The 26,516-nt window shown below is 35.8% G+C and overlaps 1 protein-coding gene across 2 annotated transcripts in view; it reads left to right on the top strand.

The window, feature by feature from the left end:
- Nucleotides 1–26,516, top strand: part of LOC142340553 (14-3-3 protein beta/alpha-1-like) — a 93,278-nt gene that overhangs the window by 53,491 nt on the left and 13,271 nt on the right. For both annotated transcript variants that reach the window (XM_075391197.1, XM_075391198.1), the window contains exons 3-4: nucleotides 2,227–2,412; nucleotides 8,061–8,306. In XM_075391197.1, coding sequence (XP_075247312.1) covers nucleotides 2,227–2,412; nucleotides 8,061–8,306 — 432 coding nt within the window. The remainder of the gene's footprint in view (nucleotides 1–2,226; nucleotides 2,413–8,060; nucleotides 8,307–26,516) is intronic.

Here is a 26,516-nt window from a genome sequence, read left to right as displayed (position 1 = left end):
GTAAAAATCCGCGATGACCAAAATTGGTTCGTTTGTTACTGCGTGTCCATAGGAAACACGCAATGGTTTGAGATTTTCGCCAAATTGATCATTTGGCACTAAAATATTCAGTAAACAGAAAATAAAGGATACTGAATAATTATCGAATAAAATTAGCAAAAGTTTGGCAGTTTTTGGTTTCCAGAACACTCTTAGGCATCGGAATTAAAACTGTTCCATTTTGGTGTTTACGAACATTGTGCCAGTACTTTTCAGGTGTGCTCTGGTCAAATTTAAACAAAATGAGTCGAAGAAAGATAATTGTTGCCAGCTTTGATCAGACGCTGATTTTTGAAGAATTTATTCTAATTTAGTCTAAGTGGGATCAAACAGTTCTACGCTAATCCTCTATTTTTAAAGGTACATCCATTACATTATCTTAATCAGTTTTAAAATACTTCAGCAAAGTTGACAAAAACTTTAAACCTCGATAACTCCTTGAGAAAAGTGAAATTCAAAAAATCATTTTAATAACCGCGAAGCGATAGCAGCTATTTTTGGGGACGTCGTGGTTTTTTAATTGCTCTTGAATGAAGTTCATAGCAATTATTGTAAACGTGTTGGTCTTTTTTATGCAAATTTTTGCTTGACCATTTTTGCGCTTTTCTAGAACATTCTTTAACTTCTCAAGTGACTTTTTCACGCTTTCTTTCGTTTATGAGTGATCTCTATTGCTCTCACTCCGAAGTAAAGGTTGTTGCTAATACAAAGTTGGTTACAGCATAACAAAAAACAGTGTCTCATGGACGAGTGGCCAGTGCATCTGGTTATGGATCGGGAGGTCAAGTGGTTCGAATCCCGGCGGGGTCCAATTTTTTTCTACCCGTCAGTCGTTCGAGAGCAATTCGTCCGAAATTAGTCGGTTTATGTTTTTAATTTGTCGCCTCCATTGACGATTCTTGCGACATGACTTCTTGGAATTGACTTTCTCAATTTCAGCGATTTCTACTGCTTTGCAGTTGAAATTTGTGTGCGTGACGTCATTTGTTCTGCTTTTAGGTTAATTGCGTGACATACCTCACTAAAAAATGACTTCTGAACTCGCTTAATGAACATTAAATTTTATGAACATCTACCAGTTAAAGGTCAATAGTGTGAATCTAAGTAGTCCCAAACGTATATGCCCTAATTCTTGAGTATTAGAGTCTCGAGTTTTTGCGTTTGAATATTAAAGCTCCATTAGGAATTTTTCCTTATAGAGCGTATCATGAAAATGACAGTCCGAATCTAACCAAAAAGGCTAGTGGTCTATTAAAGGACTGGTGGTCAATCTGTCTATCTTATTTCCTTAGTTGTTTCAATTCACGGAAGGCCACAAGCGTCGATCGCGGCTATTTTCCGGTAATCTGCCGGCTATGTTTGTTTATTTTACGCTGCATGGGCTTCCTAGTGAGGTGATACCACTCACAACTCTACGATGAGTATATCGATAGGCTTAAATTGATTGAAAGCAGAAAACGCAGTTGACAGTTGAGCATATAGTCCCCCCCCCTACTGAAGTTAATTTAGTGCTCCAATATTTTGCTGGAAACAGCAATTTGTTTGAAGCTTTTGATTGAGTTTATAATGAAATGATCTATAGGGTTATTTTAGGATTCGGATTTTATTTTTAATCTCCTTTTTTACTAATGAGATTCGAAAACTAAATATAGTGCATATTGATAATAAAAAACTTGTTTTGCTTTTAACTTCACATAAATTTCTTTAAACTTCACAGATTTTATAACTCCAATTTTTTCTGTTCAATTTGTCCAATGTTTTGCTCACTTTTTTCAACTGCGTACATAATTTGCACGAAAAGCCAATTCGAGATTGCAAATTATTGAACAACTGTTGCCTTTTTTTCTGAAACAGACCGCCACAATTATTCTGGAAGCAAGCAGAACGTCAAATTAGTGTAGTTACGAGTCAGCCTGTCCATGCAGAAAGATCTGATTATATTGAAATACTGAAGTGAGAATAGCAGCGAGGATAAATTTAAAGTATTTTTAAAAAAATACATTGTTCATTTGAAGGGTTGGAACATTGTGCAATTTTATTGATGCTGCTTCGGAGTTCGTGAAAACTGAAATATCAAAATTTAAAACCTGGCATGCAAGAAACTTTTCAGAAAAAATAGCCATGAAATTGAAAATCCGTAAATATTGCTCTAACACTCTTACGCTTACGCTTTTCTCTTTGTTGTAGGTAACAGTGAAAGAACAGGAGCGTCTGTTTGCTCTGAGGAAGAATGAATCGAGGCTTATGGTTTCTCAGATAGCGAAGGAGATGAGAGAAATATGTGACGAAGTGATAGCACTCATTACAGACTACCTCATCCCATCTGTTATCGACCAGAAGTTGGAAGACCACGTCTTCTACCTCAAGATCAGGGTTAGGAAATCTAGTATGTCACTGATATGTCGATTGCTCCTAGACAGAATAAAGAGTATTGGAGACTTCATTTTATTAGGGATGATTTTTTTTGGGTTCATCATCTAAAATGTACTTCTATTATCAACTTGAAGTCGCTGAATTGCTTACAAAGAATTGTTTCCTCTGAATTGTTTCATGTGTTTCATCGAACACAAAATTGTCTGAGTTTTCTCCTAAAACTCTAGCTGAACTATATAAAAAATTTGTCCAAAATGCAACCCAGGATGAGGTTTGCGACCCTAGATATGTATGGACCAGACAGACTTCGGACGCGAACAGGAGGTCCGGGTAGACTGAGCTCATAGTTTAGACGCAGTTTCGGTTTCCATCTAGCCCACCCCAATTACCGTCTCGGCCTATAACTATTTGTTCTCGAGCATACCCAAATTTTGGTCCTGACCATACCAGTATTTTGATCTGGCCCGTACACATATATCGGTCTGGCCCATACGCAATTTCAGTTTGTTCGCTGAGGCCCATATATCGGTCTGACCATACTCATTTTTTTTGGTATGGCTCATACCCAAATTTTGGTTTTCTCCGCACCCATATTTGGGTCTGGCTCATACCCATATCTTGATCTGGCCAATGCCCATATTCAGGTCTGGCCAACACCAAATTTCGGTTTGTTCGCGGTGGCCCATATTTCGGTCTGGCCGTACCCATTTTTTGCTCCGGTTCATATCCATTTTTTGGTCCGGCCCAGCAGCAACTAGCAGCATACTAGCATACTGTAGACGGTTAACCAAACATGCCAATTTAATTTTAACCAAATTGCGTTGTTCATTTAATTTAATTTGAAAATGGTCAAAATAGCTCGAGCTGATTTTGGGGCCCAAAAAGCATCATGCTCGAATAATTTATTATTATTAATAAATTAGAATTTATTAATTGTGCTTCTACATGTTCGTCGGTTGGGCTCAGGTTCTGTTCGGTCTAGCCCAGAATGACTAATGTCTATTCAGTCCTGCTTGAGTCTGTTCGGTCTGGCCCAGGATCTAACGGCCTGGCCCAGGGTCTGACTTGGGTCGGTTCGATCTTGCCCGGAGGAAAAGTCTCCGGTCTGGCCCTGAGTTACCAAAGTCGGTTCAGTCAAGTCGGTTCAGTCTTTCCTTGGGTCTCTTTTTTTGTGGCCCAGGTTACCAAAGTCTGTTCGGTCTGGTATGATTCTCGTCGATCTGGCACTGGGTCTTTTTGGTCTGGCCCAAGGTCTCATTTGGGTCTGTTCGGTGTGGCCCGAGTTTAAAGAAATCGCTTGGTTCTCAAGTATGGATGCCTCTACGCATAAGAAGTACGAGCGGGAAACAAATCCCGGCCCAACGCTTTGCTATTTGTCACTGTAGCAACTGGAACACGGCGTCTGGTGCGGCCGCGGAGGATGGGTTTACTTGATTTGCACTAACTTACAGTCCATGGAGCGATGGAACGACCAATTCGACTGTAAGCGCAGCTCCTGGTGCAAGATAATAGAAGCAAATACAAGGCAAAGTTTCCACACTCGCGACTTTAAACACCCCAACATTCTTCAACTGAATTGTAATGTTCTAAAACCTATAATAGAATCATAGAATAGAAACTAATCATAGAATGGATGCAGAAAAATAACATCCAAATAGCTGCGACCCAGGAAACCGTTCTCAGTGAAACATCCACGCTCAAAAGCCCACCCTGTTACTGCATAATCCAAGAAAAATGGCCCAAGGAAAAAGGCAACGGTGCAGGATAGCTTTTATCATTATCGACACAATTCTGTTTCAAGAAACTAAACTTAAGACTTCTGAAAATTATCTGAAGTGCAAGTCATAGAACTCACCGCAGGTGGCAATAACGTCAAACTAGTGATCACCTACTTAACACTGTCTAGCTGTGATTCAGGATACAAGACATCAATCCGTAATCTACTTGAGTTAAATAACTGCATTATTGTCTGTGATCTTAATGCTCATAGCCCTGTATAGCACTCGAAACTACCGGAGGACACAAGAGGAAACAATATTGCACGGTGAAATAGATCGCTCTAATCATGTAGTACTCAACGAAAAGGCCGGCACAAGAGTAACTGATTCTTTTAAAAGCTCCCCGGACATCAATCACGCCAGCTCAAGCATAGCAATGAATATCGACTGGCGCATGGAGTATGCATTAAGCTCGGACCATATACGAATAGTTATATTTATATCACCTGTTAACTCATCACACACAATGCACATTGAAGAACTTTCATCAACTTCCGCAAAGCTGACTGCGCATATTTTAAAGATGACATTGAATTGAAACTGAAGAAACAACAAATGCCTACCACGCGGAATAGACCTTAAGGAAAGCCATCAATACAGGAAAAAACCCCTAAGGAAAACATCTAGGGGACCCCAAAATAACGCAACTAGACCATGAAATAAACAAACTTGTAAACAATAAAAAGATTTTCGTCAAGTAACGCAAACAGAGCCATATACTTTGACAATAAGATAATTCCTCGCCATGATCCAAGGAAATTTGCCAACAAGTTCAACCAACAATGCACTCCACACCGCAAGAAAACAGAACAAAATACCCTAAGAACAATAAGGAAACAGCATGGCTTTAGACCTGAACACTCCACCAAAACAGCTCTCAGTATTGTCACCAACAATATACAGAAAGGCCTTAATCAACAGAAACCCCGAAACCGTAATCTACTTGTTGCTTTAGACCTCACAGCCGCTTTCGACACGATTGATCACAACCTACTACTAAGAGACATACTTCATTCAACGCTGCCGAATAGCACTAAAAGATGGGTCGCCACATACTTACAGGGAAGGTTTTCTTACGTCGAATGTAACAATAAAAATCAAAATGGAAAAAAAGTAAAGCAGGGTCTCCCCAAGGTGGTGTAATTTCGCCAATGCTCTTCAACATCTACATGAGCAAGCTGCCTCTACCCCTGAAAAATATATACATCACGTCTTACGCTGATGATATAACTTTAACTACATCTCACCCACAGTTAGAAAATTTACTTGACATAATAACTCCATACCTAAATACCTGATACGACTGTCTAGAATCAAGAAAATTTAGTCATCTGCTGAAAAATCAAGTTCAACTGTGTTCACAACCTGGAGCAAAGAGGCCAAGTGTGATCAACACCTCACTATCAACAATTCGCCAATACCATTGAAGTCCAAAGTCAAAGTACTTGGTGTCACTTTTGATAGTGTGCTCATTTTTGGAGAACATGTACGGAGCATCAAGAAGAAATTACAAAAGCTCAATAACATACTGAAGAAGATTGCTGGTAGCGTCTGGGGCTGCTCAAAAGAGACATTCTCAGTGACTTACAAACCTATCGGTTGGAGCGTTCTGAACTACGGTGCTCCCATTTTGGCTTCCAGAATCAGAAATAAAAATTGGAACCACCTGCAAACACAACAAATCATTGCTCTTCGCACAACTACTGGTTGTTTAGAATTGTCTGACATCAATGATTTACACAATGAGGGTAAAATGATGCCTGTAAAGGTCACACATAAATGTTAGTAGCGCAATTTCTAGCCGGCAGTTATCAGAGCCATCGTGCTGATCATAAAATAACCTCTTCAACCAGTTTTCGTCCCGTGAGACCAACGCTAAATGATATTTATAGGGACCGCGTGAAACAACACACAAACGATAAAGAGCAATTTAATCGCAAAGAATGCAAAAATGCGCTCAAAGGTATCCACCGACACACTGTCCATGCTCAGTTGAACAAAGACAGCAACTGGTTACACCTCCGCCAAAGATAGCAGAACAAACGCTGTAAGGAATTGCATGTATTTGACAAACACAACTGAGAACTGGATGCTGCCCCCCCTGCTAAACTCTTACTTGAGTGGGATCGGTGACAATGTTGATAACCGCTGTCCCAAATGTGAAGTAGCACCACATGACGTCAACCACATTTACAACTGCAGTGAGAACACCACGGACCTGAAATTGATTGACCTGTGGGAAAGACCTTTAGACGTAGCCAAATGGTTGGACCTAATACCATCAGTACTACACGACCTCACTGCACAGAATAATCCGCCTTCCTTGCCCTTTCCCCGATGTTTACGAAGACCCTCCTTGCTCCCCAAACCGGGGTCAGCATTTCGTTCACCATGACGTAGATGCAGAAAGATCTCCGCACCACAAACAAGTTGTGGATTGGCAGTCACACACTACTATTAATATATGTTTTTATTATGATACAAATGCAACTAGGGTACCAGTTAAAACGGCAATGAGCGCCGGTATCCCGCCAAAATTAGTTGCTAATTGCAGCTGTAACAACAACAACAACGATTTCTCCTGGGGTTACCAAAGTCTGTTGGGCCAGTACTTGGGTCCGATCGGTCTGGCCCAGGGTGACTATAGTCTCTCCAGTCTCGCGCAGATTAGTCAAAGTCCGCTCGGTCTGGCCCATTAAACTGACTCTTGGTCCGCCGTGTCAGTGAATGAAGTCGCCCTGGTCCATACCTGTTGTGTCGAAGACTTTGTCCTGAATCCTTTGTCCTTTTTGTGGACACATTTTTTTTTCAATGGGTATGTAAATTTTGCTGCAAAACGGTTCTGAAAGATTAATTCATCGCTAAAATAATTGCCTCGGCTCCAGTGAAACTTCTGTTGTATAAATTTTATCTCTTCAACGTAACGAAAACAAGATATGCATCCAACTGTAAACCCGAAGTTTTCAGGAAATGAAATTGAATTCAATGACTTACAAAGATCTCGCAAATTTTGATTTCTCTCATTGCTAGAGCTATTTGAGAGCACATCACTTAGGTGTTGCTTATTAAATATTAACTGAAGAGACAGCAGTTCATCAAAACTCCTTATCAGAAGACATCTTAGTTTTTACTGCTTTGTCTAAAATTCAACCTTCTTCAAATTTTATTTCGAACAGAATAACTTTCGCCAGTCTATCAATTGAATTCGTCAAGAAATGCATTTAGATGCATGATTGTGACGCATTTCTCTAAGTCGCTTTTCACAGTTTTATTTTGTGTATTTGGAATTTTGAAGCTTTTCTTGTATTTTTTTATGTTTATTTGTTGACCAACCTGAAAATTTCTTTTTAACATGCAAGTTCTGTTCTCACCGCATATTGAACTGCTATTGCCCTATTTTTTTAATCTTCTGCACATTTTTTCCTATCTCTAGGTTTTCTTGTCTTTTGGCTATGTTAGACATGCTTATATACATTAGGAAATTGCTTCGATTGTAATAGTTTCATACCATTAGTTTCATCCTACTGAGGCCTGGCCGCGCAGTCACACTATAAGTATTTCGACTGAGATATGAGTATGTTTTTGTCTTTCTGAAAAATTAAAATAACAAATTCACCATTAAAAATGAGCATAGCTGGCAGATTGCCAGAAAATAGCCGAGACAGCTTTCTAGATTTCCAGTCTTGGAAAATTTGATGAAAAACCGACCGAAAAAGAGAAATTGTGTCTTTTTATTAATAGCTGAGAAGTTGTATTTTGGTTAATTAAGAATGTGTATAACGGTAAAATATTTAACCAAGTTTGGGTGTTCTGACATTTGGAGTATTATTGCATCTTGACATTGTTAGTGCATGTGTTTGTGTTGTTCAGGCGGACTATTATCGTTACATAGCGGAGACAATGGAAGGCGAGGCACGGAAGATATTTGGAGAGAAAGCCGAACATGCGTACCAGGAGGCATATAAGAAGAGCATTTCTCTCACAGCTTACAACCCAGTGAGGATGGGACTGTTGCTCAACATGGCTGTGTTCCACTTCGAGATATACGGAAACCAGACACGTGCAGTCAAGATAGCCAGGGATGCCTATGATAAATGCGTCTCCAACATGGGCAAGGTCGGTTTTAAATAGCTCTGGAACGAATTTTGAGGCATTTATTGTAAACTTGTTGGTCTTTTTTAATATCCGCAAAGCGATAGCTGGGCTATTATTGGCCTTCTCTTTGTTTTTGCGATTCAAAGAATTTGATCTGTATTGGGGCGCTGGCTTTTTACGACTCGAAGAGGGTTTATGGTTTTCAGTTTTTTTTGGTAATTGATCGAGCAAAGAAACCGGAAGTTCACGGAGTCAATAAAGTTTGAAAAAGTTATTTCAAGTGATCAAGTTCGAAGAGCGGCGAAAAGAGAGAGTGGATATTTTGTTCATACCTTCTTTTGAAAGAGCGCGAGAAATTCAGGTGATTTTTTTTGGTTTTAGATATTTTGTGTTGCCTAACACTTAACTGTAGTAATATTATTCAGCCTGTTTTCTATACCTTTTTGAAGTTTTTTGCAAATAACGGGAATTAAACGCTAATCTAAAGGTTTTCGCCGATTTTGCTGATTTTTAGTCCACTTCTGGCCCATTACATTGTTGTATTGAATTTATTGGTAAATGAATTAAATACTCATGCCTGTATGCTCTGTTCACTTTAAACGTATAAGTTTCTTTCGCTACAAAATTTTCCCTCTCAGCGAAATTTGGCAAAGAATTGAGAAATTAAAAACATTTTTTTTCATTTCCACTTTTCGTCGAAAATAGAGGTGTTTTTGAGCTGATATACTGCTGGTCCGTACATTAGATACTTAAACGACGGGGTTAATCGCGGGACCACATGTATAACTTGAGAGTTCAACCCCTAGTTCTACTCTTGGTATATAGTTAAGTATTAAAGAAAGTTAAATGCAAATATGAATTAGTAAGTTATGTTAAACAGCATCAAATATGAACCGAGCTGAAGGGATAGGGTAGTTAAAGTTATTAAGACTGAGATAGTACAAGTTAGCACAGGTTGAAATATTCTAAGTTAACTTGTAACTTAGATAGAATTTAAGAGATGTTAAATTATAACTTAGAGTAGTTAAGTTGAACTTACCTGATTTCCAAATTTGTGCTAAGTTAATATTTTATGACTTAGAGAGTTCTTAGTTAAGAACAAGTCACAAAATATTCTAAGTTAGAAAAATATCTCAAGTAAGCTGAGATTGAGCAAGGGAGCAATACGGGAGTATGATTTTAAATCAGAAGTTATCGGGGACCAAAAAGTGTTGGTAGTTGAGCGTGCAAGCTCTTTTTATACTTGCGGACACGTGGTTCTCTAGTATCCTATTGGATAGAGATAACAGTGTCGACAGAGTTACCAAGGTTAACTTGGTGTTATCTGTGTGGCGTGATAATATCTCGTCATAGTATTCTCAGTTTTAGTTAGTGATCTTAAAATAGTAGCTAATTCAAAACTACTTAGTAATTTGTTCACACGTTAAAATGGACTTTGTCCAAATCAAGTTTGTGCTTCACGCACTATAACGTAAGTTCTCACAATAGCACTAAGATTATCAAATAGTGTTACTGAGTGTAGCACACTTCAGTACATCCCATCCCGGTCCATAGGTATTAAATCAAAACATCAAATTTTACATAATCGAATAAATTATTTAGCTTAATTTTATAATAATTAAGCGTTTAAAGTTTGTGAGGTAGATTACTTGGTTAAAGTTCTAAAGTTCATCGTAGCTTCTTGTTTCTGAGTTCTCGCTTGAAGAAGGGTTGACGATGTCCTAAGATACAGGGCTGTACAAAATAATAGATCCAATTTTTTCGGCTGGTCGTTATAGTAGACCTTTTGAAGTTTTTCTATAAAATTGTGCTGCTAGTACATCTGACGTTGAATAATAGAATAATATAAGTTGAAGAATATACTGGTTAAGTTATTGGTCTATAATGACAAGCGAGGTAAATGAATAGGGAAATTAAAATGACTGCGCACAACACCATAAGGGCTAGTGTTGTTGAAATAGCTCCCCAAATAAAGAATTCCGTTTCGTAATTCATCTTTATTTGAGTCTTGTTGAAGAATAAATCAATTGAAGTAAGCTTTGTAGCTATAGTTTAAGGAATTAATATTTAGACTTAGTTGATCATTATGAATTAGCTTTAAGAAATAATTAATCTTGCTTTTTGTCATCAGTTCAAAATAAATAACAATTTCTTTTTGTTCAAGTCTTCAAGAAATAAAATGACTTCGCATTGAAATTCAGAATAATATAATTCGGAGATTCTGAAAACTTTATCGTTAAAAATAATCTGTTTAGAAAAGTTAACCCATGCGGATTCAACATGATCAGAGAGTTGACAATAGTCTTTAAACCATTCGATATCAACACCTCCTTCAAAATATGTGTTCATTTTGAATAATGCAGTAATTCAATTTTAATGTCAATGGGGAGAATGGAAGACCCATTAATCTTTGAAAGGAATTGACAGGAAGATCCAAATAGTACTTAAACTATAAATGGCGGATGGAAATCAGAATAATCTCTTAGCGAGATGTTGTAACATTATATGTGAAGTGTTATAGATTCGTGATTACCAAAATATTGAAAACTAACATATTAACTGAAATAAGTGAGCGGTCGAAAGTTTAGATTATTGATGTTAAGAATTTCTTCTGTATGGATAAGTTTTAAAATTTCAAATAAATCGTACTCAGGAACTTGATGAAAATAAACTACAATTTCATTGGAATTGTTATCTTGCAAGAATAAGATAATCTCTTGTAACTCAAATGTCCAATGAACTGACAATGGTGTATAGAATTTATTTCCAACTAAGAATGTTTTCGAAGTTTTAATAACTTGCGATTGAATAAATTCAGCGAGATCGCAATATGTTTTGAAATACTCAACGTCTACTGAAAGGTTGTAAGACATTAAATAAATTATGGAATTCGAAGGAACAATCGAATGATGTCGTAAGCAAGATAAATCGTAAAGATAAAGAATAGATTTTATTAGAGAAGCGAGAACAAATCAAATTTGCAATCTAAAGATAAGAATGGACTCATTTTTCACCATAAATTGCGCTAAGTGTAATCATTGAAGATAGTTTCAATGGAGATAGAAGAAATGCGGATTACTTTACTTGATGTAAATAATGGAATCAAAGAGAGTAAGGTAATCAAAATGACTAATAATTAGGCGTTCGTTTAAACTAACGAATAATTTTCCTCACCGCGGGAGAAAGAAGAAGAAGTAATGAAGGAAGTACTGAACATCAACAACCACAAATTTATCTATTCCATTCCGTGAGTGCTCAACGTGATGAGCGGAGGATGTGGAGTTGATGCTTCAGATTTGCTATCTCCAGTTGGAGCTCAGTAATTCGTTGTTCGAGCTGTTGAGAGCGTTGTCTTTCTGTCAGAAAGTTTTGCTGTACCTGATAAGTGAAGGTATCAAGCTGAGGATTGAGGTTTGCTGTAATATTATCAAACGGGACTTGTATTGTTTGTCCTTGAAGGTTGTGATTAGTTAGTAGATAAGAATTTTTGTTCGACAAATAACCAATGAGATTGAATCTATTGATGTTGGGTTGCAACTGGTAGATTAAATTTATATCGTAGTTCGGGTGTCCACTAAAACCGGGGGTTTTAGCTTGTATCTCAGCTTGATGTTGTTTTTGTAGGCGGTCTTGCAGGGGGGTAGTTGTGTAATGATGAAGATTAAGAAAGTTTGGTCGTGACGATTGAGTAGATGTAGTGTTTGCTAAGACGTTGGGTACCGTACTGTTTGTCTTGGGTATATTTACTTCTAGCGGTGTCGCTGGGTTGAATGTCTCTCTAATGAATTGTTTACGTGGTTGTTTCTTTGCAATTGTATCTGAAGTTTTAGTTCTCTTTTTGGAGGATGTAACTGTTGTTGATGAATTTGAACTAGTTGCTTGAGTTTGTATTGCTGAAATCTTGATAGCTGAGAGAAAAGTTGTAGATGGGGTAACGTGAGTTGAGGGTTGTACTAGTCTGTCAAGTTGTTTAATTCCAGTTGATTGTGTATTGTATTCGGGCCAACCATTTGAAGGTTCCTTCTGAAAGACTGGTATCAGTTCGTTAGGGATTGAAGAAAGTTCCTGAAATATCAAGTATTCTCTACTCTTATTCTATTCTAAGAGTATAATTTTGAAGTTATTTTGCAAGTATTCTCTTTTTCTTATTTTTTTGTATTTTCTTTTAAAGTAAATCAGTAGTAAATATGAAGTCAGTCTGTATTATATTATCATCATATAGTTTGATGATATCAAGGTAATAGAGGAATTAATCCTATACAGGAGACGTAGGAACGTTGTGATCGTTTCTATTTTCGTCTTTATTATTCTCATCATGTAGGTTTGGATAACCACTTTTACTCTCATGTCTTATAGCTTGTAAGCCTGTATTCTCTGTATAAGGTGGAGTTTGAATAACTCTGGTTGTATCTTCAGATTTTGGAACACGCATCGTCCTTTCTCTATTTTTATCAGTATTATCATTCTCTGAGTTAGTTGCTAGATAGATAGAAGTCAGAATTGGAGCTGACATTAAATCGAATGTGGCAGCAAAGAGTGCTTTACCAAAATGAATAGATGCATTTGTAATTTTGTTAATTTGCATTGCTCGAATTAAGCATAAGACTATGTCGATGAGTAGCTTAATGAATAAGAAAGCGGCAAAGAATATTCCGCATCGCTCAATTATATATTGTATTTTACCAAAGGTTTCAACAAATTGATTATTAAAGAAGTCCGGTGAAATGAATGAATCTAGATAAATAGTTCTAGAGTTATAATAATTCGTGCCTGAAATATTTGAAAATGATTCCCTGCTATCTATTAATGACTTAGTAAAGTGTTTAAGAACTCCTTTCATATTGGAGTTGAAAGTTATTGAATTCCAGAATGACATCATTTCTTTATATGTGTAGATAGAAGCATAAATACTTGCAGTAATAACATTCGCAATTTGTTGAATAACTATGTGTGGTTTGAAGAGTGCAGGTCCTCTTACTTTTGTGATTTGTGGGGTTAGTTCAACCCATGAATTGTCATCGTCAACATCTAGTTGAAATAAGTTTGATTGTTTATCAGAGCACAATTGTTCTTCGGCTTCAGTGAAAGTTTGTCTAGAAATCGGATCAACGAAATGAATTTCATCTTCATAAAGAATTGGTATTCGATTATAGCACTTATTAAGAATCTGCAAGGGTGAATGAAATTCAGGACAATTATATAGCCAGGCAACATTGCCATTTGTTTTGAGAAACATAGATCTGTTTCTTGTTAAGGTATATCCAGCTAAACGTGGATTTTCATGAGAAATCATTAAAGTGTTAAGAATAGTTGAGCGCTCTAATTCACAGTCATTTCTTAATAGCTCTAGAGTAGAAGTTTGAAGTTGCCGAAGATTATTAAAGTGTAAATAGTCAATTTTTTTTCCAAGATGTGCTTCGAAATCAATATTCTCATAAACTTGAGAATATGTTGTATCAACTGTTTTGTTGTCACTGGAATAGAATTTGTTTTTTAGAGTTATAGCACCAGTATCGGGTTTAAATTTGTGAATGGGTTCTCCAGTGTTCATATCAAATCCGTCACGAAGACTAATGTATAGAGAATAATATGGCGTAGGATATACTATTCGTGGATGACTACATAAAGACTGTGGTTTGTTATAAACTTGGAACATAAAGCTTTGTAAGTCGAAATCTGACTGAGCTGAAGTAAATTTAGGATCCTTTACTATGTAGTATTTGTCATTAGCTTTAATCATTTGAGCGTCAAAAGTGCGAATTATAGTGAAAAGACAATTATTGGGTTCATCCCAAGTGTATGCAAATGGATCAGTAGATGTAGAATCGCAGCCTCCTGCTGATAAAGGACAAGGTAGAGGTATATTTTGCCAGTTATTAACTGTGCCATCTCTAAGGTTTACATTCAGGCTAACATTTTGCATATATGTTTCATAAGTGTAGTGTGTAATCCAACCTCGGGAGTTACATTCATTGTTTCCAGTTCCAACATCGCCTGAGTTAAAGTTTGAGAATAAAGATTTGTCAAAATCGAATTCTACTGATTTAGAAGAAGAGGAAAGTTTTATCTTTTTTCTTACCTTTGCAAGTTTGCATTTCTGAGCATCAAGCTTAACTGAAGTAGTAATAGTATTATGTCTGGCATCTATGCCGCTAGAGTCAAAAGAATCGCAAAACCAACGTAATTGCTGTTGGGTTGCTTTACACATAGTTGCTTCTAGTTTAACTTTATAATTTCTTTGGTAGAGAGTGACTCGTGCTTGATTAGTGCTAATTTTATCAGGGCGAATTTCGCAAGGTGCTACTTTGTTGAGAGAATACATCTGGTTTGAGATCATTTTTGAGCAGTGAAAGTGGTTAACATGAAGGTTAGGAGCTGTGTTTTCATAGATACTCATCTTTTCAATTGGTCTGGCGTCAGTAAAAGACGTTAAGAGTAATAATGCAAGAAATATAATAAAGATCAAGTATTTTGCAGAGCAAGCAGTTATAACACAGAGAAGTGCGAGAGGTATTATAGCAATAATCTTAAGAAACTGAACGGAACGAATTTGGTTTCCTATGTAGGTTAAAAAAGATTCTACTTTTGAAAGAAGCGCTTTCTTATCAGCAAGATTTTCTTTAAAGAACTGGTCTTTATTCAGTGATAGTGGCAATTGGACGTTGCGCTTTAACCAACCTAATAGCTTTTCAGGAGGATCTAGTAATTTAAGGTACGGAATTTCTTCAGGTAGACAATTATTTCTATTTTCGACACATTCTATGAAGTGTGGATGAGAATAGTTATATTCAACTAGGATTTTTAATTCTGCAATATGCTGAGCAATTTCAGATTCAATATCAGTTGCTACAGGTAGGAACAGAGTTAAGCAAAGTAACATAAAAATAAACATTTTGTAACTTACGTTTATTACTTCGTCTATTGCTGGTGATTTCTTGATTTCGCCGTCTTCCATTTAATAAACGAAGACAGTATAAGGTGAGTCTAACAAATTCAAGTTAATATTATCCGTGAAGGTAATCTGATATTTTAGCTCGTGAACGTGAGCAGGATTATAGGGTACCCAAATTATGACAAATTTTGCGTTATTTTCTGATGTTACGAAGAAGGCAACTGTTCTCTGTTGATTAGAAACAAAACACTTGTCAAGTGTTACAGTTTTATTTCCGAATTTCAATATTTTCTGTAGGAGGAATATTCTAATATACGATTGCGGGTCGAATGCAAGGGCAGTAAGAACTTGTGTTTCAAGGGAAGGTGGTAACATGGATTAAGGGTCTACAGTAAAGGGGGCTTCGATGATTTCAAGGTCTATTTCGTCTCTGTTGTTCAATTGGAAATGAAAGCGTTCAATATGTTCTGGTTTGTTAGGGGTCCAACTAACAATTATTTCTAAGTTTACAAACTGGTCTTTAACGAAGAAAATAACAATGTTTTCTTTATATGAAATATATGATCGACCAATTTTTGCTGACTTGTTATTATATTTCAAAATTTTATGTGGGATGTTATAAGGACTGTAAGAAGTTGAGAAAGTTGTTCTTGAAGCTATAACCCAATAGTCGTTTAGCGGAATATTCATTGATCAGTTGGTGGTTCTAAAACCAAACAAGGGACATTTAAAATGTCTAAGTCAACTAGGCTTGAAGAATGAATTTGAAGTAGTAAACTGTTAAGTTGTTGAGGGTTATATTTTCCCCAGAAGATAGCAATAGGGTCTTCGTTAGAGTTAGTAGCAAACAATACTACAGTTCTAACTTCGTTAGAAATTTGACAACTGGTTAAGGTGTTAAACTCACTATTGAATTTCAGCTTTTGATTTGCCTTAATGGAAACTTTTACAAGTGTATCAGGGTTGATAGAAAGAGAAATAAGAAAACCGTTTTGGTCGAATGAGACTTCGGTCATATATTAGGATTGATTGTCTTTACGGTGTTGGTGTATTGTGGTGTGTTTAACTGGTTATAAAAGTGTATGGTAGTGTTTGTCGGGATTTGGAAACTTTCTGAATTGTCAGTCTCTAAAGAGTTATAAACTCCTGCTATAGTTAGTGACTGAGAAGTGAATTGAGAAACAATATTGAACTGAGATACCTGTTATATGTGTTGTGGAGATGTGTTGTGACAAATTTTTGGTGTTCACAAATTGAAATGCTTGAAAACTTTTCTAAGTTTTCTAAGTTATTATTTGAAAGGGGCAAAAATGTGAAGATAGAAATTGGGACAGAGTGAGAAAGAGAGAGAGAGAGAGAGAGAGAGAGAGAGAGAGAGAGAGAGGTTTAGTTAAAGCTGAATTTGAGAGAGAAAGAAGTAATTGATTTCAGAAGGTAACTGAGAAAAGTGATTTTGAATTTTAGTAAGGCTCTTAAATAGTGGTTCTCAGGGTTAAGTTACCATAATTTGTGTACTCAAACCTGATTGGCCAATGGCTAGCCTTGACTAGTGGCATTTAGCAACGTGATAAATTGGTCATATGACAAGAACATTACGATAATTTTGCAAAATTGAATGCTCAGGATTTGCAGTTTTTATATGTTCTATACGATTAAAATATGTGCCTTAAAAAGGAACTTCTGGTCCGAATTTTAGAAATCGCAGATGTAGGGCTATAGTATAGATGTCAATAGTTGAGTTATGCTAAAAAGTAACACTTGTAGTTCAACAGAAATTTTCGGAGACTTCTTAGAAATTAATACTGAAATTTGCTGTTTTATGTCCTTTGTGAGTGAACATTTTGTCTAAAAAATGTACTTATAAATCGAAATTCAAAAATCCCCTGTGTCAGGCTAAGGTACTAGATGTTAAGAACAACTGAATGTAGTTCTTAGGGTTCTAGTGTCTGTAAACATTTTCGGAGACTTTTTTTTCGTGTGAGAAGTTGAATTATCAAACTTTAGTGCTGAACATTAACTATAAAGTGCAATATTTTCACTTATAAGCTCGATATAGAAATTTCGCTCGCAACGTCTTGTTTGTTGGATTTTTGTGCATCTATGGACAAATTCTGAGTATCGTATCTGGACGCGTTCATAAACGGGCAGTTTTAGAATTTAAAAATTTTCGTATAATTTCTTTGATTTCGCACAATTTATCAATTCAAGTTAGAGTAAGGTTGAAATGCATGTTCAACCGACTGGTGATAGAAGTGGTCTTAGCCATATTACTAAATCGATGTCTATTTGTTCTAGTAGCGGGTATTTGTTTGCTCTTAGTTGAATAACTCTTGTGTGTAGAGGTTGCAATTTTGCGGTTAGTTATTTGTTCATAAGTGCTCTAATGTTTATTTTAAACATTCCTTGGGTCCTTGAGCTAGTAAGTTAAGCTCTCTTTGTTGACTATGTAAAATGCTTAATTGTGCATTCCTGACAAAATGCGATTTAGTGTGTTTAAAAAGTTTGCAAGGGACAAATTTATGTACTTAAGGTATTCAACTTAGATAAGGTAATTGCTCATGGGGGAATAATTTGTACTTAGTTTTGTTTTGGGTAACATGTGTTTTCAGCGTTAGTTTGCAATAAGAGGTATGCGTAGATATTGAAAGTATATGAGTATTGAACATGTAAAGAAGTTATGTGTGTGTAACAGCTTGCAATGGTGATTAATTGCGTACTTTATGTAAGATTTGTGTTGAGTGGGCTATTTGCTTTTTGCCTTAAACGTTCATACTATACAGTTGGTCTCTTACTCAAATCTTTAAACTTTCTCTGATTTCTTTATCCTGCTGATTTTTCATATCTAACTTTCTTTCTTTTAATCCTTAAACTTTCATTCTTCCTTTTTCTTAATCTTTGACTTTTATTTTGTTCTTGACCATTAATTTCACTTTTAGTTCTTTTAGCCTTTCCTTAACTTTTATTTTCTTAATCTTAGTTCCTTCTTCAACTTATTTTAACTTTGTATTTTCGGTTCTACATTCCCTTCCAATATGCATATTAACTTCCTTGAGCCTGATCAGGATTTACAAGATCAGTTAGATTACGCTGAGGTGAAGCTTAATCAAAAAGGTATTGAGTTAGTTCCCGTTTCGGGTTTCAAAAAGAGGGCGCGGGAATTCTATTATAAGAGGTATATCAGTCAGGAAATTTCGGGACTTGGAGCTGATGATTATATCTTCTTTATGTCAGAGGCATATCAGCATCTCCAAATTGTCTTGGGAGATGAGGAAGTATGGGCACTTGATCGTGTCAGTGTAATGAGCAAACCGTGGAGGCGACGGGAGCTGAATTGTGTGTCCGTAGAGACTCTGGAGATGATTGACTTTTTCTTGGGGCTCGATGTGAGTATTTGCTAATTTATAACTCAGAATAACTGTTTGTTGTGATGAGGGCTTAAGGGGCACTCGAAGGAAGAAAAAAATGAAGGGTTTTAAGGGAATCAAGAAAAGAAGGGGGATGTTTATGAGCCAGAGAGAAAGAAAAAAATATTTTTGATTTTAGTTCTTCCAAAAATTCTTTGTGGGGGACAAAGTGGAATGGGTGTGGGAAGAGCAAGAGGCCTTAGCGAAGCAACTCTGGGCTCTTCACTATGCGTGGTGGGATCCGGAAGTTGGTCCCGTGCTTCAAGGAGCATATAAGATGCTGAGGGAGCTGAAACTTCCGGAGTGTGCCATCTTCAAGTGTGACACGCTCAGGAGCGCTGTGCTTAAGAACCTGCTAAAAGACTTTATGAATATGCGGGTATGATTTTAATTTGTGGAGATTTGCGCTTATATGGGGTTTGTGCGCGTGATATTTTAACTATGTAAATATATTTTTATTTTATTTTTGGTGCGTGGTTACGCTTTTTAATATAAAAGTTATTATTTGAAAAGAGATTTTGTGTCTCTATTTCTTTTTGAGTTTTTGTAGCAAGTCAGAAGGAATAGGTTCACCAAAGAATGTAGGTGCTTTTCTATTACGTTGAGGTCTGCTTAATACTTCATTTGCGTCAGGTAAATTAGATATATTAGGTGATGCTGTAGGTGTAGGATTATAAGGTGATGATGTGGGGCTATTATGCGTTGCTTGGGGGAATAATTTGCGTGTAGCTTTAAATTTACTAGTATTATCAGGTGGTGTGGAAAAATTTTCTTGCTGTGGACTATTAGGTGAATACATATTTTGCATAGGGTAGGGGGTTGAAATGCGTGGGGGTAGAAAATTAGAAGAGCTTGTGCCTTGAATGTGTGTAGTGTTATCTACTCGTGTTTGTAGCGATTCTAAGCCTGAATCTTTTGTTGGAGTAGCCTCAACGTTAAATGTTGGCTGTAGTGTAGTACTAGGATTAACAGTATATTGTGTTTCTACTAAGGGCCACTGTGAAATAGCAATATGTTGTGCGCCTCTATAAGCATTAGATTTGGATATATTATGCTTATTATATTGAGTATAATAATCATCCGTATCGTCTGGGACTATATAGTTCTCAACTAACTCTTGTATTTTTTCTTCTTTCGGGTAATAAGGTACTATATGATTTCTATGCACGGTTTTCTTCTCATTTGTTTTATCATGTTGTATCTCATATGTAGTATTAGTTAGCATTCGTTGCACAGTGTAAGGGCCTGAGCGTAGCTCTTGTAGCTTTTTAGACTTTAGTAGTCCTTTAGAGTGATTTTCTAGTAGTACTTTTCTACCTTCAGGTATAGGCTTTCCGAGTTTAAATCTATTTCTATACTTGTGCGCTTTATTCGTAGTTTGTCTACATTTAGTGTAGGTATTCGAGTATATAGTTTTAAATGTTTTCTCTCGTTTTAACATTTCGTTAGATAATCTGTTTTGTAACAATTTCTCTATCTTTTTGTTATTACAAGTTTCTTCACTATGTGAGTGTGGCGGTAGATTATTACAATACTCTGATGTGCATTTCTTTTGATTATCTCGTAGTAGTCCTAACTTTAGTGATAAGGGTATTTGCGGTTTCGTTCCGAATAGTATTTCATAAGGGGTATATCCCGTACTGTAATTTACTGCAGTATTGTGTGAGAATGCAAATTTACTAGTGTACTCGGACCAATTAGATCCACTTTTACTAATAAAATGTAAGACTGGTATCAGTTCGTTAGGGATTGAAGAAAGTTCCTGAAATATCAAGTATTCTCTACTCTTATTCTATTCTAAGAGTATAATTTTGAAGTTATTTTGCAAGTATTCTCTTTTTCTTATTTTTTTTGTATTTTCTTTTAAAGTAAATCAGTAGTAAATATGAAGTCAGTCTGTATTATATTATCATCATATAGTTTGATGATATCAAGGTAATAGAGGAATTAATCCTATACAGGAGACGTAGGAACGTTGTGATCGTTTCTATTTTCGTCTTTATTATTCTCATCATGTAGGTTTGGATAACCACTTTTATTCTCATGTCTTATAGCTTGTAAGCCTGTATTCTCTGTATAAGGTGGAGTTTGAATAACTCTGGTTGTATCTTCAGATTTTGGAACACGCATCGTCCTTTCTCTATTTTTATCAGTATTATCATTCTCTGAGTTAGTTGCTAGATAGATAGAAGTCAGAATTGGAGCTGACATTAAATCGAATGTGGCAGCAAAGAGTGCTTTACCAAAATGAATAGATGCATTTGTAATTTTGTTAATTTGCATTGCTCGAATTAAGCATAAGACTATGTCGATGAGTAGCTTAATGAATAAGAAAGCGGCAAAGAATATTCCGCATCGCTCAATTATATATTGTATTTTACCAAAGGTTTCAACAAATTGATTATTAAAGAAGTCCGGTGAAATGAATGAATCTAGATAAATAGTTCTAGAGTTATAATAATTCGTGCCTGAAATATTTGAAAATGATTCCCTGCTATCTATTAATGACTTAGTAAAGTGTTTAAGAACTCCTTTCATATTGGAGTTGAAAGTTATTGAATTCCAGAATGACATCATTTCTTTATATGTGTAGATAGAAGCATAAATACTTGCAGTAATAACATTCGCAATTTGTTGAATAACTATGTGTGGTTTGAAGAGTGCAGGTCCTCTTACTTTTGTGATTTGTGGGGTTAGTTCAACCCATGAATTGTCATCGTCAACATCTAGTTGAAATAAGTTTGAGTGTTTATCAGAGCACAATTGTTCTTCGGCTTCAGTGAAAGTTTGTCTAGAAATCGGATCAACGAAATGAATTTCATCTTCATAAAGAATTGGTATTCGATTATAGCACTTATTAAGAATCTGTAAGGGTGAATGAAATTCAGGACAATTATATAGCCAGGCAACATTGCCATTTGTTTTGAGAAACATAGATCTGTTTCTTGTTAAGGTATATCCAGCTAAACGTGGATTTTCATGAGAAATCATTAAAGTGTTAAGAATAGTTGAGCGCTCTAATTCACAGTCATTTCTTAATAGCTCTAGAGTAGAAGTTTGAAGTTGCCGAAGATTATTAAAGTGTAAATAGTCAATTTTTTTTTCCAAGATGTGCTTCGAAATCAATATTCTCATAAACTTGAGAATATGTTGTATCAACTGTTTTGTTGTCACTGGAATAGAATTTGTTTTTTAGAGTTATAGCACCAGTATCGGGTTTAAATTTGTGAATGGGTTCTCCAGTGTTCATATCAAATCCGTCACGAAGACTAATGTATAGAGAATCATATGGCGTAGGATATACTATTCGTGGATGACTACATAAAGACTGTGGTTTGTTATAAACTTGGAACATAAAGCTTTGTAAGTCGAAATCTGACTGAGCTGAAGTAAATTTAGGATCCTTTACTATGTAGTATTTGTCATTAGCTTTAATCATTTGAGCGTCAAAAGTGCGAATTATAGTGAAAAGACAATTATTGGGTTCATCCCAAGTGTATGCAAATGGATCAGTAGATGTAGAATCGCAGCCTCCTGCTGATAAAGGACAAGGTAGAGGTATATTTTGCCAGTTATTAACTGTGCCATCTCTAAGGTTTACATTCAGGCTAACATTTTGCATATATGTTTCATAAGTGTAGTGTGTAATCCAACCTCGGGAGTTACATTCATTGTTTCCAGTTCCAACATCGCCTGAGTTAAAGTTTGAGAATAAAGATTTGTCAAAATCGAATTCTACTGATTTAGAAGAAGAGGAAAGTTTTATCTTTTTTCTTACCTTTGCAAGTTTGCATTTCTGAGCATCAAGCTTAACTGAAGTAGTAATAGTATTATGTCTGGCATCTATGCCGCTAGAGTCAAAAGAATCGCAAAACCAACGTAATTGCTGTTGGGTTGCTTTACACATAGTTGCTTCTAGTTTAACTTTATAATTTCTTTGGTAGAGAGTGACTCGTGCTTGATTAGTGCTAATTTTATCAGGGCGAATTTCGCAAGGTGCTACTTTGTTGAGAGAATACATCTGGTTTGAGATCATTTTTGAGCAGTGAAAGTGGTTAACATGAAGGTTAGGAGCTGTGTTTTCATAGATACTCATCTTTTCAATTGGTCTGGCGTCAGTAAAAGACGTTAAGAGTAATAATGCAAGAAATATAATAAAGATCAAGTATTTTGCAGAGCAAGCAGTTATAACACAGAGAAGTGCGAGAGGTATTATAGCAATAATCTTAAGAAACTGAACGGAACGAATTTGGTTTCCTATGTAGGTTAAAAAAGATTCTACTTTTGAAAGAAGCGCTTTCTTATCAGCAAGATTTTCTTTAAAGAACTGGTCTTTATTCAGTGATAGTGGCAATTGGACGTTGCGCTTTAACCAACCTAATAGCTTTTCAGGAGGATCTAGTAATTTAAGGTACGGAATTTCTTCAGGTAGACAATTATTTCTATTTTCGACACATTCTATGAAGTGTGGATGAGAATAGTTATATTCAACTAGGATTTTTAATTCTGCAATATGCTGAGCAATTTCAGATTCAATATCAGTTGCTACAGGTAGGAACAGAGTTAAGCAAAGTAACATAAAAATAAACATTTTGTAACTTACGTTTATTACTTCGTCTATTGCTGGTGATTTCTTGATTTCGCCGTCTTCCATTTAATAAACGAAGACAGTATAAGGTGAGTCTAACAAATTCAAGTTAATATTATCCGTGAAGGTAATCTGATATTTTAGCTCGTGAACGTGAGCAGGATTATAGGGTACCCAAATTATGACAAATTTTGCGTTATTTTCTGATGTTACGAAGAAGGCAACTGTTCTCTGTTGATTAGAAACAAAACACTTGTCAAGTGTTACAGTTTTATTTCCGAATTTCAATATTTTCTGTAGGAGGAATATTCTAATATACGATTGCGGGTCGAATGCAAGGGCAGTAAGAACTTATGTTTCAAGGGAAGGTGGTAACATGGATTAAGGGTCTACAGTAAAGGGGGCTTCGATGATTTCAAGGTCTATTTCGTCTCTGTTGTTCAATTGGAAATGAAAGCGTTCAATATGTTCTGGTTTGTTAGGGGTCCAACTAACAATTATTTCTAAGTTTACAAACTGGTCTTTAACGAAGAAAATAACAATGTTTTCTTTATATGAAATATATGATCGACCAATTTTTGCTGACTTGTTATTATATTTCAAAATTTTATGTGGGATGTTATAAGGACTGTAAGAAGTTGAGAAAGTTGTTCTTGAAGCTATAACCCAATAGTCGTTTAGCGGAATATTCATTGATCAGTTGGTGGTTCTAAAACCAAACAAGGGACATTTAAAATGTCTAAGTCAACTAGGCTTGAAGAATGAATTTGAAGTAGTAAACTGTTAAGTTGTTGAGGGTTATATTTTCCCCAGAAGATAGCAATAGGGTCTTCGTTAGAGTTAGTAGCAAACAATACTACAGTTCTAACTTCGTTAGAAATTTGACAACTGGTTAAGGTGTTAAACTCACTATTGAATTTCAGCTTTTGATTTGCCTTAATGGAAACTTTTACAAGTGTATCAGGGTTGATAGAAAGAGAAATAAGAAAACCGTTTTGGTCGAATGAGACTTCGGTCATATATTAGGATTGATTGTCTTTACGGTGTTGGTGTATTGTGGTGTGTTTAACTGGTTATGAAAGTGTATGGTAGTGTTTGTCGGGATTTGGAAACTTTCTGAATTGTCAGTCTCTAAAGAGTTATAAACTCCTGCTATAGTTAGTGACTGAGAAGTGAATTGAGAAACAATATTGAACTGAGATACCTGGTATATGTGTTGTGGAGATGTGTTGTGACAAATTTTTGGTGTTCACAAATTGAAATGCTTGAAAACTTTTCTAAGTTTTCTAAGTTATTATTTAAAAGGGGCAAAAATGTGAAGATAGAAATTGGGACAGAGTGAGAAAGAGAGAGAGAGAGAGAGAGAGAGAGAGAGAGGTTTAGTTAAAGCTGAATTTGAGAGAGAAAGAAGTAATTGATTTAAGAAGGTAACTGAGAAAAGTGATTTTGAATTTTAGTAAGGCTCTTAAATAGTGGTTCTCAGGGTTAAGTTACCATAATTTGTGTACTCAAACCTGATTGGCCAATGGCTAGCCTTGACTAGTGGCATTTAGCAACGTGATAAATTGGTCATATGACAAGAACATTACGATAATTTTGCAAAATTGAATGCTCAGGATTTGCAGTTTTTATATGTTCTATACGATTAAAATATGTGCCTTAAAAAGGGACTTCTGGTCCGAATTTTAGAAATCGCAGATGTAGGGCTATAGTATAGATGTCAATAGTTGAGTTATGCTAAAAAGTAACACTTGTAGTTCAACAGAAATTTTCGGAGACTTCTTAGAAATTAATACTGAAATTTGCTGTTTTATGTCCTTTGTGAGTGAACATTTTGTCTAAAAAATGTACTTATAAATCGAAATTCAAAAATCCCCTGTGTCAGGCTAAGGTACTAGATGTTAAGAACAACTGAATGTAGTTCTTAGGGTTCTAGTGTCTGTAAACATTTTCGGAGACTTTTTTTCGTGTGAGAAGTTGAATTATCAAACTTTAGTGCTGAACATTAACTATAAAGTGCAATATTTTCACTTATAAGCTCGATATAGAAATTTCGCTCGCAACGTCTTGTTTGTTGGATTTTTGTGCATCTATGGACAAATTTTGAGTATCGTATCTGGACGCGTTCGTAAACGGGCAGTTTTAGAATTTAAAAATTTTCGTATAATTTCTTTGATTTCGCACAATTTATCAATTCAAGTTAGAGTAAGGTTGAAATGCATGTTCAACCGACTGGTGATAGAAGTGGTCTTAGCCATATTACTAAATCGATGTCTATTTGTTCTAGTAGCGGGTATTTGTTTGCTCTTAGTTGAATAACTCTTGTGTGTAGAGGTTGCAATTTTGCGGTTAGTTATTTGTTCATAAGTGCTCTAATGTTTATTTTAAACATTCCTTGGGTCCTTGAGCTAGTAAGTTAAGCTCTCTTTGTTGACTATGTAAAATGCTTAATTGTGCATTCCTGACAAAATGCGATTTAGTGTGTTTAAAAAGTTTGCAAGGGACAAATTTATGTACTTAAGGTATTCAACTTAGATAAGGTAATTGCTCATGGGGGAATAATTTGTACTTAGTTTTGTTTTGGGTAACATGTGTTTTCAGCGTTAGTTTGCAATAAGAGGTATGCGTAGATATTGAAAGTATATGAGTATTGAACATGTAAAGAAGTTATGTGTGTGTAACAGCTTGCAATGGTGATTAATTGCGTACTTTATGTAAGATTTGTGTTGAGTGGGCTATTTGCTTTTTGCCTTAAACGTTCATACTATACAGTTGGTCTCTTACTCAAATCTTTAAACTTTCTCTGATTTCTTTATCCTGCTGATTTTTCATATCTAACTTTCTTTCTTTTAATCCTTAAACTTTCATTCTTCCTTTTTCTTAATCTTTGACTTTTATTTTGTTCTTGACCATTAATTTCACTTTTAGTTCTTTTAGCCTTTCCTTAACTTTTATTTTCTTAATCTTAGTTCCTTCTTCAACTTATTTTAACTTTGTATTTTCGGTTCTACATTCCCTTCCAATATGCATATTAACTTCCTTGAGCCTGATCAGGATTTACAAGATCAGTTAGATTACGCTGAGGTGAAGCTTAATCAAAAAGGTATTGAGTTAGTTCCCGTTTCGGGTTTCAAAAAGAGGGCGCGGGAATTCTATTATAAGAGGTATATCAGTCAGGAAATTTCGGGACTTGGAGCTGATGATTATATCTTCTTTATGTCAGAGGCATATCAGCATCTCCAAATTGTCTTGGGAGATGAGGAAGTATGGGCACTTGATCGTGTCAGTGTAATGAGCAAACCGTGGAGGCGACGGGAGCTGAATTGTGTGTCCGTAGAGACTCTGGA

The sequence above is a fragment of the Convolutriloba macropyga genome, chromosome 6 (assembly GCF_964194025.1).
Source record: "Convolutriloba macropyga chromosome 6, txConMacr16.3, whole genome shotgun sequence".
In the NCBI taxonomy this organism is placed as follows: domain Eukaryota; kingdom Metazoa; phylum Xenacoelomorpha; order Acoela; family Convolutidae; genus Convolutriloba; species Convolutriloba macropyga.
This window is presented reverse-complemented; position numbering and strand designations above follow the sequence as displayed.